This window comes from Muntiacus reevesi, chromosome 8 (genome assembly GCF_963930625.1).
Source record: "Muntiacus reevesi chromosome 8, mMunRee1.1, whole genome shotgun sequence".
NCBI lineage: Eukaryota > Metazoa > Chordata > Mammalia > Artiodactyla > Cervidae > Muntiacus > Muntiacus reevesi.
The window spans coordinates 10,919,890-10,933,469 of record NC_089256.1 but is presented as its reverse complement, the minus strand read 5'-3'; the positions used below and the strand labels follow the sequence as shown (position 1 = coordinate 10,933,469).

Below are 13,580 nucleotides of genomic sequence, written 5' to 3'. Positions count from 1 at the left end.
CTGCATTCTCACTGCTGAGGGCCCCGGGTTCAGTCCCCACTTAGGGAACTAAGATCCCACAAGCCACGGGGCATGGCAGAAAAAGAGAGAGAGAGAAATGTTATTTTACTTCTTGTGTCTTAGTTTATTCAACTATAAAACGGGGACAATTAAGTTATACCTCATAGGGTTGTTATGAGAATTAAATAAGTTAATTTAGTAAAATCTTCCAATAGTGTCAGACACATCACTTATATTATTTAAGTGTTCCTATTATTTTTAACAGGGCCACTGATATAATTATTACAACAGGTCATTTCTGCACACCTACTCTGACTCATAGTGCTGGGTTGGAAATGGCTAAGCTCCCAGGCTCTGTCAGGAGGCACCCAAGACTAGCAAGTAAGACCCAAGTGTTAACGCTGTGATATAAGGAAGCACATGGTACTTGGGATTCATGAGGGAGGTCAAGGGCATTGTTTTCCTCACCTGAATTACTTCAAGAATTGGCCTTTGCCTGGATCTCTGGACTTCCATCTGGTATTTCTGCTCTGCTGCAGCAGTCCAGGTGTGATCCTGGCAGAGGAACTTGGGTTTGATGGGGTAGAAAAGCAAGGGCTGATCCATTAGCAGAGTTCTCCAGAGATAGCCAGGCAGGCTCCCCCTAAAGGTCCTGAGCCCCTCCATGTAACAGGATGGCCAGTAGGTGGGATGTTTTGGAAGGAACCTAAAGAGTAGTGGGGCTTCCCTGGCGGCTCAGACAGTAAAGAATCTGCCTGCAATGTGGGAAGCTGGGTTCAATCCCTGGGTTGGGAAGATCCCCTGAAGAAGGAAACAGCTACCCTCTCCAGTATTCTGGCCTGGAGAATTCCATGGACAGAGGAGCCTGGCAGGCTACAGTCCATGGGGTCGCAAAGAGTCGAACACGACTGGGTTCCATCTGGGATGGCAAGCAAGTTCCATCTCTGGACCAATCGTCTGGTTCTGTCTGCCAAGGGTGCTGCATTGAAAAGGGTTGTAAGACTGAGCAGGAAAGAGGAGCACAATGGACTTCGATATCTGCCTTGGCTCTGGGAAGGAGGGGCACCCATGCCATATACTCACCATCTAGACCTGATGATATTTAAGGTCCTGTCCAGCATAAAATGACACACACGGTTGGGTTGGTGGTCATCTTTTTTTTTTTTAACTTGTTTATTTTTAATTAGAGGATAATTTCTTTACAATATTGTGTTGGTTTCTGCCATATATCAACATAAATCAGCCACAGGTGGTTAAGTCTTAATAATTAAGTGAGCTGAATGCACCAGTAGCTTCCTGGATGGCCTGAGTGACGCAGTAACAGTGCCGGCCTGGGAATAGCCAAGGTGGGAGACAAAGGGTGGAGCACAGTCTCCTCGAGGTGAGAGTGGAGCCTTAGGGATGCCAAGTGGCCTAGACCCCTGGCGGGTCTGCACATCATTTATGCACCGCCTGCAAATCAGCAGCCCCCGGGGAAGCTGCCCATTTCTGGGAATTGTGCAGAAGGGAAGGGCAGCTCCTGGAATGCAGAGCCATTTCCTCCACATGGGTTGGGTCCTCCCCCGCAGTGTGTCCTCATCCCCCTGCACCAGGCACACCCAGACATCACAGAGATGAGATTAACTTCCCCAGGCTGATTCCACTCAATGTGAATGAAAGTCCATTCACTCTCCCAAGAGCTGCATTAATAATGAATGTGTCCCCCTCTTTCAGGTTTATTTACCAGACAACTTGTAGTTCAACTGATCGGGTTAGAAAGAAGTCTTTAAAATGATTAGTCTAGAAACAGAGAAGCAAAAAGCAGTGGAAACTAAACCTTCAATTAAGTTGGTAGCATCTTTGGGGGAGGCTCTGGGATGACCACTGCCACGGTTCCTGTGGTCAGGGAGGATGAAGAATGCCCTTTGGGTTCTGAATCACAAAGACAGTCCAAGAAATGTCCTGTGATGCTGCAAAAATAACCAGAAGAATTCTAGGCGGTGTGGCATGATGGCGCCTTTGGTGTCTGATCCATACACAGACAATGCCCTCTAAATGGTGGGGGTTATTGCTGCTGTGTAGCTTCTCCTGGGCACCTCTTCTTCTGGCCAGGACTATGTGACACTGCTTTGGAAGTGGTGCTGGCGGGGTGGGGTGCATGGAGAGGCTCGGAAGCCCAGTGAGCCCCTTGACAGTGTCTGCAGCCAAAGTCTTCTTTTACCATGTGTCCACTTGGAAAAATGGGCAGTGTTCTGGACTATTCTTTTGGGAAATAAGCTCTGTAGAAGCCCTAGAAACTAGGAACTTGGGGAGAAGGGGGCAGATTTGGTGAGGGATAATAACCACTGGGCACTGCTGTTTTGAGGGACTCCTAGGCATTCATTACTGTGTTGGGTCCTCCAGCAGCCCTCTGCGGTAAGGGCGCCTTAAGGACGGGGTGGGCAAGGTCCAGATCACTGGGGCCTACCACCCTGGGAGGAAGCCCAGGGGCCCAGCTGCTTGGCACATCAGTGCAAATATGCCCTTACTCGGGGACCCCCACCCCCAGTTTTTTCCCACTGGGACTGTAATTACGCATTCTCGAGGGTTCTGTTCTATTTTATAGATGGGGAAACTGAGGCTCCCGGAAATTAAGAAACTTGCTCCCAGTCACATAGGCAGTCCATGTCAGAGACACTGAGTGACTGGAGTCCAAGGCTATGACTGACACCCCCGTCCAACTCCCCCTCCCCCCGAGAACAGAGTCTTTGCCCAAGACTTCCCAGGAGGTCTCAGGAACCACCCCCCCACTTCCAAGCACACTTTGAAAATTGCTGGGTGAAAAGGTTGTTCTGGGGTCCTGTGTCCACCTAAGCCACCCCACCCCCCACATACACCTTCTAGGGCCACGAGGCTGCCCCTATCAGACGGGCGGGTGTCTTGCCCTGCGTCTTGATCCAAGGGAGGGCGGGCTGGGTGGAAGGCTGCCCTGGGCAGTACTGAGTAGTCAAATACACTCTAGGGGGCATCCATGGTTGGGCCCTGCCTGGCTGCATGAGTAGCAAAGGATTGAGGAGACGTGGCTGTCGTCCGCGTGGAGCTCCCCAGTTGCTGGGGAGGTGAATTTGCCATTCAGGAAATAACCAACCAATGCAGGATGGTGCTAATTCTGGGGAGAGAAAAGGCGCAAAAGACAGCCACCAGAAAAGCTTATTTCTCAGCTGAAAGATGCCTAAAGTTTTCACATACACGTCAGTAAAATCGTCCAGGCAGTGATACTGCCTGTTAGGAAGAAGTTTCCAAGATGAGGTAGAATTTGGGTTGCCTGTGCACTGGGAGGGGTTCTGCGAGCGGTGGTTGCCATGGCAACCCGCGTTCAGCCGCCGCCTCTGCCCGGTGGCTGCCGTTCCCGAAGTTGGTTTCTGAGTGGAGCGGGCTGCCTGGAACCTCAGAGCCCTTTCCCATGGAAACAATGTTCTAAATGATGGGTGACGTCGCCACACAAGCCTATTTAATCCGACTGCAAGGGAGCTGAGGTGGCAGTGGGGCTTCTGATGGGGGCTGGGGAGGAGGCTGGGAATTGCCGAGCCCCTAGAGTGGAGGGAGGGAGATGTGGGTCTCTCTTCTGGGAAGAAAGTCAGCAAGGCAAGAGAACAGGCATTTGAGCACCTTCTCTAAGCCGGGCTCCTCTCAAACATTTTAATTTCATGCCTAGAGCGATCCTGCAAAAGATGGTTCTCTAGTCAACCGCCTCTTAAAAGTGTTAATAAAAACTGAGGCTGCAAAAGGTTAACTCGCCCAAGGTCACTCAGCTGGTGCATTGGGAGAGTATCAGACATGGAAAATCGGTGGGGAGACTTTAAAGGGAGCCCCAGACCCACCTTATTTCACCCTCCCACCTCCGAGGGGCCGTCTATGACCCCCAAATGGTGAAAAGCCAGTGTTCTAGAATGATGTCCAAGATGCTATCTAGTTGAACAGGCCAGAGAGGAGACAGATGTAAATGGGAACAGTTTGCTACTTAACCACCAACCAACCTTTTACCCTGTGGTGACTTTCAAAAATCTTTCTCCACACCACGTGAGATCAGCCGACTTTGTAGGAGGGTGGTGCACGCCCCTTGGCATTTTGACTGCCTTCCCTGTTTACAAAGACATCCTTTGAGTCAGGGATTATTTCAGGGAAGGTTCTGCCCAAGAGCCCTTACGGACTGGGGAGTTTTCTGGACTCCAGTCCCACCCTTGCAAACCTTCTTTTTCTCCTAGTCTCACACTTGGTTCCAGGAGGGTCTTATCTGTGTGACCAGTCATGCTTGGGAGGGGAGGGAGACAGTCCCAAACTGTGGCTGAGTGAGCTGTCTCTGAGCCCTGTGTGGAGAGGCTGGTGCTGTGTGGTGGGTCGTCTAATGGTTGTTCAGACTTCCCTGGTGGTCCAGTGGCTAAGACTCCTTGCTCCCAATTCAGGGGACCTGGGTTCGATCCCTGGTCAGGGCACTAAGATCCCACATGCTACAACTAAAACCTGGTGCAGCCAAATAAATAAATTAGAAAAAAGCCACTGATGGGCTCTGGTACCTCTAGCTAACATCTGTCCTTGCTGATGCTGTGCCAGGCCAGGTGATGGAGGGATGAGATGCAGTCCTCCCCTGTTACGTGCAGTTAGTGTAGAGGACTTCAAGTCCTCTGCAAGTAGTGGGGGCCTCTGCACCAGGAGTTGTGGGGCATGGGTCGGAGGGGGCACCGCCCATGGGAGGTGAGCTCTTCCCATGGGCCTGAGCTCTTTCCCCAGGGCCGCAGTGGGGGTGGGGTGGGCAAAGGACCCCACATGACCTCAGGGTACACTGGAAAACACAGTTGCTTGGGAGAGAGCAGTGTGAGAGGTCAGCCATGAATGTCCAGTGAATCCCCATCCACTATGGGAAGCACTGAAGGGTTTTCCTCTATGAGGGACCAGTCCAGTGTTTGTGTTAACCATGCTTTCTAACCCTGTTCCATTGAGTCTGAGTTTGGAGGGAACTCTGAGTTGACCCCCACCCTGTGATTTCTTGGGCTCAACCCTTGAGTGTGGGGCACTGTGAAAGGAAATCGGCCCTCATCTGTTTTCTGCCAGCTACCTCGCTTGCAGGCAGAGGGCAATTTTGTCAGGTCCCCAGGTGATTCTGTTGTGGGTGGTTTGAGCGCCTCCTCAAAGGTTGGAGCGCCTCATGTCCTCTATCATATCTATGATGTATTTCTTGTTTTTTGAGAAGCAAATCAAGAGAAACTATTTTCCTTCTTGATACCTTTCCACCTGCGTAGTATTTTTTATTCATGTTGCTGCCAGCGAAAAGGGAAGATAGCTTTCATTTTTATCTATTTTATTTTTTTAATTGAGGTATAGTTGATTTATCATATTATATTAGTTGTAAGTGTACAACATAGTAATTCAAAATTTTTATCAATTATATTCCATTTAAAGTTATTGTGAAATATTGACTGTATTCCCTATGCTATACATTATATCCTGGGAGCGTATTTATTTTATGCAGAGTAGTTTATATCTCTTCGGAAGGGAGCTTTAAAAACAGCCTCTCACAGACAGACACATTTACTCTGGCCCAAGTGTCACCTCCCTCCTCAGGCTAGGTCAGCAGTTAAGGAGAGGCAGAGAAGATAGAGAGTGGCCCATACCCCCCCGCCCGCCCCATTTCTGTCCCCCTCAACACCCCTCTGGCCCTGCGGGACCACCAGCTTTGTCATGTGGGAGAGCTCAGTGTGTTGAAGCCACAGCTTATCCCCACCATTATCCTTACCTGTTGTGGGGATGAGGGAGCCAGATGCTGGGGCTTAGCTGGCACCTGGTCCTTTTATCCTGCACCAGGGGAGCTTAAATTCCCACTCAAAAGGAGAGGGAACTGCACATTACCAGGTGGCCTGAACATTCATAATATTGTCCGGCTTTTCTAATACACAAATAGAATACATGCTTATTGTAGGAAATTGAAAAAGTGCCCCCAAATCTGCTTTAGAGACAGCTACGTGCCAATCCTCTCTGTGCCTGGAAGCACACTAGACATGTAGATTCACAGGTAGGTAACTTCGTGGAAATGTAGTCATACGTACTTGCTGTTTTGCCCCTTGTTTTTTAAAATATATATTGTAAACCTTCTCTAGGCTAGTCAATAGCATTCTTTTTTAATGACTATCTAGTATTTCATTGTATGGATAAACTTTTCTTTAACTCTTCCCCCATCTACCCAGTATTTAAGTTATTTCCATTTTTACCCCTGTTCTTAACATCTTTGTACACTTGTCTGATTACCTCCTTGGACTACATTCTCACATGTGGTATAGCTTTAAAAGAGGATATGTCCATTTTAAATTTTGACATATCTATGCAAGTGTACTCTCAGCCCAGTTTGGACAGACTTATACTCTCATCCGCAATGTATAAAAATGCCTACTTCCCCGCCACTGCAGGGAAATCCTAAATGTCAACATCAAGCTTCAGTAACTGCACAATCGCCTATAGCCCCATGCAAATCAGGGTGGCCTCATAATCCACATTTGTGTCTAACACCCTTTCTGTTGAAATCTAGAATGGAGGACTCTTGGAGCTAAGAACAACTGTGAAAACTCAGCCCTTTACTCTATTAGATAAGGAAACTGTGGCTCAATTGGTGGCATTCCCAAGCAGCAGAGATGCAAACAGGACAGCAGTTCATTGTCTCCTGGCATGCCACCCCCCACCCTTCTGCCAGCCCTGAAGCTACCCAGGAATGGCTCACCCCAGGTAGTTTGTGCTTCCCTCCAGCAGCGTCTGCAGTGAGCAGCTTAGGTCTCTGGCAACACGCTCAACTTCTTCCTTAGGTGACTCTCCTCCTGTTTCCCCCACCAGTGTTTAGCCTTGGTGCGGTCACCCTCCCCCTTCTGGAAACTCTGGGCTCCCTTTGCTGTGACAGGTCCTAGCTTCCCTCCGTTTTTCTGAGTGCTCCTTCCATGCTCCATACTCTCCTCCTTGTCACTTTGTGATAGTTTCCAAAGACCACTCTTCATGTCTCTGCCGTCTCCTCTGCACAGCCAGTCCTGAGCTATTCAGGCTCAATTGTCTTTTGGAATCTTGGTCCCATGTTTCCAGCCCCTGCCTAGTCACCTTGACACTCTGGACATTTTAGGATGGATAATTGTGTGCTGGAAGGGGGAATTTGCTGGGCATTATAGAATGTTTAGCAGCATCCCTGACCTCTGCTGATGAGACGCTGGTAGCACTCACTTGGTTTTGGCATCTAAATCCATCTCCAGGCATTGCATTTTGCCTCTGGTTGACAACCACTGCCTTCTCTGGACTCAACACCATCAACATAAAACTTGTCTCTGATCCTCCTCCTCTTCCTCCCCAACTGAAAGATGGGTTGACCAGATGTCATGACATTCTTGCATGACTTTCTACATGATCAAAGGCAAGTTGGCCAGAGACTGGAACCAGGATCACCAAATTCTGAGAGTCAGAAGGGACTCAGAACTCTGAGCTCAGGTGTGCTAAGTTCTTGTGCTCCTCTTTCCACTGAGCTCAGAAAACCTCCAATCCTTCTCAGCACTTCAATCCAATGACCAGACTTGATGTGAAAGGTGAACCTCTATGCCCTCCCTGCCCAGACCAATGCCCATGTGTTTAGCTGTACAGGAATATAGTGCAGAATTCAGTGGTGGTATAGCTTGTTTGACATGGCCTTTGGCTGGTTAAAGACTCCATGGCATCTACTAGTATTATGTCCCCAAGGCCAGGCCTGGCACATAGTTGGTTTCCAGTAAATGATTGAATAAGTCATTTTAACAGTTACAGTCTCTGGGTGAGGGATCAGGGTTGGTACTTTTCTTTTGCAGGTCTTCATTTTCAAAAGAAGAAAAAAGGAAACCCTGTGAATATTTTCCCCTAAGTCAAAGAGGAAGAAGCCCCCTGCCTCATTCCACATGTCTTGCCTCCCCAGGTCTGACCAACCAGCAACATGGCAACGAGTGCAGTCCCCAGCGACAACCTCCCGACGTACAAGCTGGTGGTGGTGGGAGATGGGGGTGTGGGCAAGAGCGCCCTCACCATCCAGTTTTTCCAGAAGATCTTTGTGCCTGACTATGACCCCACCATTGAAGACTCCTACCTGAAACATACAGAGATTGACAATCAATGGGCCATCTTGGACGGTGAGACTTGATGACAGCCCTGCATGGGGGTGGGGCATTAATACAGGTTTAGGGAAAGTTGACAGTCTTCCTCTGGGTGTTCTGGTTTCTTCCATGTTGCCATTATGGGATGGTTGGTGTAAGGCTGTGCGTGTTTTCCAGGGTGAATTCTGAACAGCTTTGTAGAAACCAAAATGTGTATTCAACAAAGAGGCAAGGCTTAGAATCATGCCAACTCAGTGATGTCATGGTTGTTATTTCTCTCTGATCAGAAGCTCTGATTAACATTTATAGATATCTCTAGCTGATTAAGAAGTTTCCAGGTGGCGCTAGTGGTAAAGAATCCATCTGCCAATGCAGGAGATGCAAGAGACCCGGGTTCGATCCCTGGGTCAGGAAGGTCCCCTGAAGTAGGAAATGGCAACCCACTCTGGTATTCTTGCCTGGAAAATCCCATGGGCAGAGGAACCTGGAAGGCTACAGTACATGGGGCTGCAAAGAGTTGGACACAACTGAGCACTAACTAATTAAAAAGTAGGAAATCAACTTTTTTCTTAATAAACATGGTTTATTTGGTAATAGCCCGTAGGACCGGCTGGAAATCTTGCATTTGACATTGTGTTTCTAGTTTAGTCTATGTTGGTCTGGAGTAGCAGTTCACCAGCAGGGAACTTAACAGAATGAAAACCCTCAGGCCCTACTGATTCAGAAATTCTGAGGTTGGGGCCCAGCAACCTATGTTTTAACAAGCCCTACTGGCTCAGACGGTAAAGTGTCTACCTGCAATGCGGGAGACCTGGGTTCAATCCCTGGGTCAGGAAGATCCCCTGGAGAAGGAAATGGCAACCCACTCCAGTACTCTTGCCTGGAAAATCCCATGGAGAGAGGAGCCTGGTAAGCTACAGTCCACGGGGTCACAAAGAGTTGGACACAACTGAGTGACTTCACAGGTGATGGTGAAATTAGAGAACCGCTGTTCTAGATTCTTGCTGATCCTTACTTTGTACTGTTTTGACTCTTGAAACAAAGAGCCATTAATCATAGAGTGTTATGCTATGAGGCGAGCTTTGAAAACCACCAGGATACAAGTCCTTTATCAGATGTGTGAATTGCAAATATTTTTCTAGTCTTTGGTTTGTTTTTTGTTCTCTTAACAGTGTCTTTCAAAGACAAGAGTTTTTAATTTTGATGAAGTTCAGTTTATCAGTTTGTTCTTCTATGGATTGTGCTTCTGGTGTTGTGTCTGAGATATCTTTTCCTAACCCAAGGTCACAAAGGTTTTCTCCTGTTTTCTTCTAGAAATTTAATGGTTTTAGGTATTACCTTTAGGTCTATGATCTGAATTAGCTTTTGTATATGGTGTGATATGGGACAAAGTTGATCTTTGGGTATGTGGACATGCACTTACTTGTCCAAGCGCTATTTGTTGAAAAGATTGTCCTTTCCCCAATGAATTGTCTTTTTTGTACCTTTGATGAAAATTGATTGTCCATGTATTCTATTTGTTTGATCTATTGTCTGTCTTAACACCAGTAGCATACCATCTTGTTAACTGTAGCTTTATAATAAGTCTTAGAATCAGGTATGGTTAAATCTCCAACTTCATATACTTTTTCAAGCTGTTTTGGACAGCCTGGTTTCTCTCATTTCTGTATGAATTTTGGAATCAGTTAAATTCTAAAATTCTGGATTTTGATTGAGATTATGTTGAGTTTATGGATCAGTTTGAGGAGAACTGACATCCTAACAATGCTGAGCCTTCCAATCTATGAAGACAATGGAAGTGGAAGTGAAATCGCTAAGTCGTGTCTGACTCTTTGCAACCCCATGGTCTGTAGCCCACCAGGCTCCTCTGTCCATGGGATTTTCCAGGCAAGAATACTGGAGTGGGTTGCCATTTCCTTCTCCAGGGGATCTTCCCGACCCAGGGGTTGAACCCGGATCTCCCACATTGTAGGCAGATGCTTTACAGTCTGAGCCACCATGGACCAGTTTGAGGAGAACTGACATCCTAACAATGCTGAGCCTTCCAATCTATGAAGACAGTGTCTCTCTCCATTTATTTAAGTCTTCCTTAATTCTCTCGTCAGTTATTTTGTAGTTTGGAGTGCATAGGTCTTTTACATATTTTGTCAGATTTATACCCACCTTTGTATTATAAATGACACTAGTTTTTATTTCAGTTTTTAATGTTTGTTGCTAGTATATAGAGATACAATAGAATTTTATATATTGTAACCTACAGCCTTGCTAATTACTTATTAGTGCTAGTGGATTTTTGGAGAGTCTATTAGACTTTCTGCAGAGATGACCACGTCTGTGAAAAAGGATAGTTTTACCTCTTCCTTTCCAATCTGGATGGCTTCTGTTTCTTTTTCTTGCCTTATTTCATTGAATTAATGTTGTACTTGTCTTGTTTTTGATCTTAAAGAGAAAGCTTTTAGTCTTTCAGCATTAAGTATGATGTTGGCTATGGAGTTTTTACAGATATCCTTTATCGAATTGAGGATGCTCCTTTGTATTCCTGGTTTGATGAGAGTTTTTATCAGGAGTACATGTTAGATTTGTTCATTTGCACATGTCACATGCTTTTTCTGTGTCTACTGAGATAATTTTATGGGGTTCTTCTTTTTAGTCTGTGATATAGTAAATTACATTGATTAATTTTTCTGATGTTAAAACAGCATTATATTGTAGATAAACCTCACTTTTTTTTAAATTATTATATCTATTTTCTTGAGAGATATTGGTTTGTAGTTTTCTCGTAATGTTTTAGTAATGCTGGCTTTTAGAATGATCTCAGAAGTACGCTCTCTTCTTCAATTTTCTGGAAGATTTTGAACAATATTGGTATTATTTCTTCCTAAAATGTTTAGTACTATCCACCTATGAAAACATCTGAGCTTGGAGTTTTCTTTATGGGAGGTTTTAAACTAAAAATTCAATTTTTAAAATAGATAAAGGGCTATTCAGGTTATCTGTTTCTTCTCCAGTGAATTTTTGTAGTTTGTGTCTTTTAAAAACTTGATCAATTCATCAAGCTTATCAGTTTTCTTGGCATCGAGTTGTTCATAATGTTCTCTTATTATCCTTTTATAATCTATACAATCCATAGTGCTGTTGCCTCTCTCATTTCTGATATAGGTAATTTGTGTTTTGTCTTTTTTCCTAATCAGGCTGACTAGAGATTTATCAGTATCATTGCTCTTCACAAAGAACCAGTTTTTGAGTCAATTGATTTTTCCCATGTGGTTTTATTGCTTTTCACTCTTAAGTTTTTTATTTCCTTTTGCCTGACTACTTTGGGTTTAAGTTTCTCTACTGTTTCTAACTTCTTAAAGTAGAAGCTGATATCATTGATTTGAACATTTCTTGCTTAATAAAATATTCATTTTTGTGTTATAAGTTTCCCCTAACTGCTACTCATCTAGCTGTGCCCCACAAATTTTAATATGTTTTCATTTTCATTAGGTTAAAAATACCATTTAATTTCCATTTTGATATCTTCTTTGACCCATAAGTTATTTAGAAGTATATTATTTAGTTTCAACTATTTAGGAATTTTCCAAAGATCTTTCTGTCATTGATTTCTATTTTAGTTTCACTGTGTCAGAGAATGTACGGTATATTATTTGAATTCTTAAAGCTTTTTGAGGCTTGTTTTATGACTCAGGATATGGTCTATCTTGGTAAATGTTCCGCATGCACATGAGAAGAACGTGTATCCTGCGGTTGTTGGGTGTGGTGTTCTGTAAATGTCAACTGTATCGAGTTTGTGAGTAGTGTTCTCTGGGTTTTCTGTATCCTTATTGGTCTTCTCTCTACTTGTCCCCTCAATTACTGAGAGAGGGGTGTTGAATTTCAGAGTTTAATTGTGGATTTGCCTGTTTTTTTTCCTTTTACTTTGATCAGTTCTTGCTGCATGTATTTTGATGATCTGTTATTAACTGCTACGTGCTTAGGATGAGTACATTCGCTTGATGAACTGACCCTTTTATATTATAAATGACGTTCTTTATCCCTGGCTTCCCCTCTCAGCACGGCAGCCTGGCCGTGCTCAGGGCAGTGAGTTGGGCACTCACAGGTGCCCTCTTTTTTATCCCATCCCCCAGGAGTCACTGTCCTTTGTTGCCTGTTGTCTGATGTCTTGAAATCCAGTTTCATATATTTTGTCTGTTTTTTGGTTATTTCAGGTGAGAAGGTAAATCTGGTCGCCCATATTCCATCTTGACCAGAACCAAAACAAATCATCACTTTAAAAAAATAGAACAACTTTGTGTATGTACTAAAAAGCACTGACTTGTATACTTTAAAAGGGCAAATATTGTGGAATATGAATTTAATTAATTTAAAAAAGCATCCTTCAGAGCTTGTCTGTAGTCCTGGAGCTTGGAACAGCTTCTTCAGGTACCAGGTGCATTCCCACCTTGGGGATTTGTTTGCTGTTCTCTCTGCTGAGCACGTTCTTCCTGCAGAATTACAATCTCCTTCATTTAGATCTCTGTTCAAGTGTCCCTCTGAGAGGTTTTCCCTACACTCGTATCCACTCCACCCCTGTCACTTCTGTCCCCCTGCCCAGCTCTTTTTCTTTATTCTACCTTTTGCTGTTGAACATGTGTTTATAAATGTTCAATATATTTACTTGTTTCTTTGAGTTTTTGTTGCTCCCCACTAAAATATAAATTTATGAGAACAGGGACTTTATTTACTGCTATATCCTCAGCATCTAGAGTATTGAGTAGGTCCACAGTGAATGTCTCTGAAATAAATGAGTGAGTCCTGAACAATATATGTGTAATCACAGGTTTGATGTGCTAGTGATATGCGTTTGCTAACTGACATCAAAATAAATATGTGTAACCAGTTAAGTTTGAAACTTACATTTACACACTTTCTAAAATCTTCTCATGCATCACCCATTTGAATATATACCACACTTTGAAATATACTGAGTTAAAGAAATATAAACAGTTTCGATACTACATGGTTTGAAAGAACCTTCAATATACAAACATCTTAGAAGTATATTGGGAGAATATATTGCCCTTAGGTTTTCCCAAGGGACCGTTTTTAGCACATCATTCTTGGTCTATTTCTACAGAAAATGTTCTGAAAAGCATTGCATAATGCCTTTAAGAGAGTAACATCATGCCTGGTGTGTAGATGGAGCTCAATAAATGTTATTTCTCTTCAGAGACATATTATCTTCTCTAGCGTTTTTAAAATCCATTAATTAACTGTTGTTGTTGGGCTGGGTCTTTGTTGCTGCTTGCGGGCTTTTCTCTACTTGCGGTGAGAGGGGGTGGCTCTTCACTGTGGTGCATGGGCTTCTCGTTGCAGTGGCTTCTCTTGTTGCAGAGCGCGGGCTGTAGGACGCGCAGACTTCAGTAGTTGCAGCTCGCAGGCTCTAGAGCACAGGCTAAATAGCTGAGGTGCACGGGTTTAGTTGCCTTGCGGCATGTGGGA

General features: G+C 44.6%; 1 protein-coding gene across 6 annotated transcripts in view; it reads left to right on the top strand.

Moving 5' to 3' along the window:
* Positions 1–13,580, top strand: part of MRAS (muscle RAS oncogene homolog) — a 69,444-nt gene that overhangs the window by 20,628 nt on the left and 35,236 nt on the right. For 5 of the 6 annotated variants that reach the window (XM_065942871.1, XM_065942868.1, XM_065942869.1 and 2 more), the window contains one exon: positions 7,925–8,135. The exons of the other annotated variant lie outside the window; for it this stretch is intronic. In XM_065942871.1, the coding sequence (XP_065798943.1) occupies positions 7,943–8,135 (193 nt within the window). In that variant the 5' untranslated portion in view covers positions 7,925–7,942. The remainder of the gene's footprint in view (positions 1–7,924; positions 8,136–13,580) is intronic. 6 annotated transcript variants of the gene reach the window in all.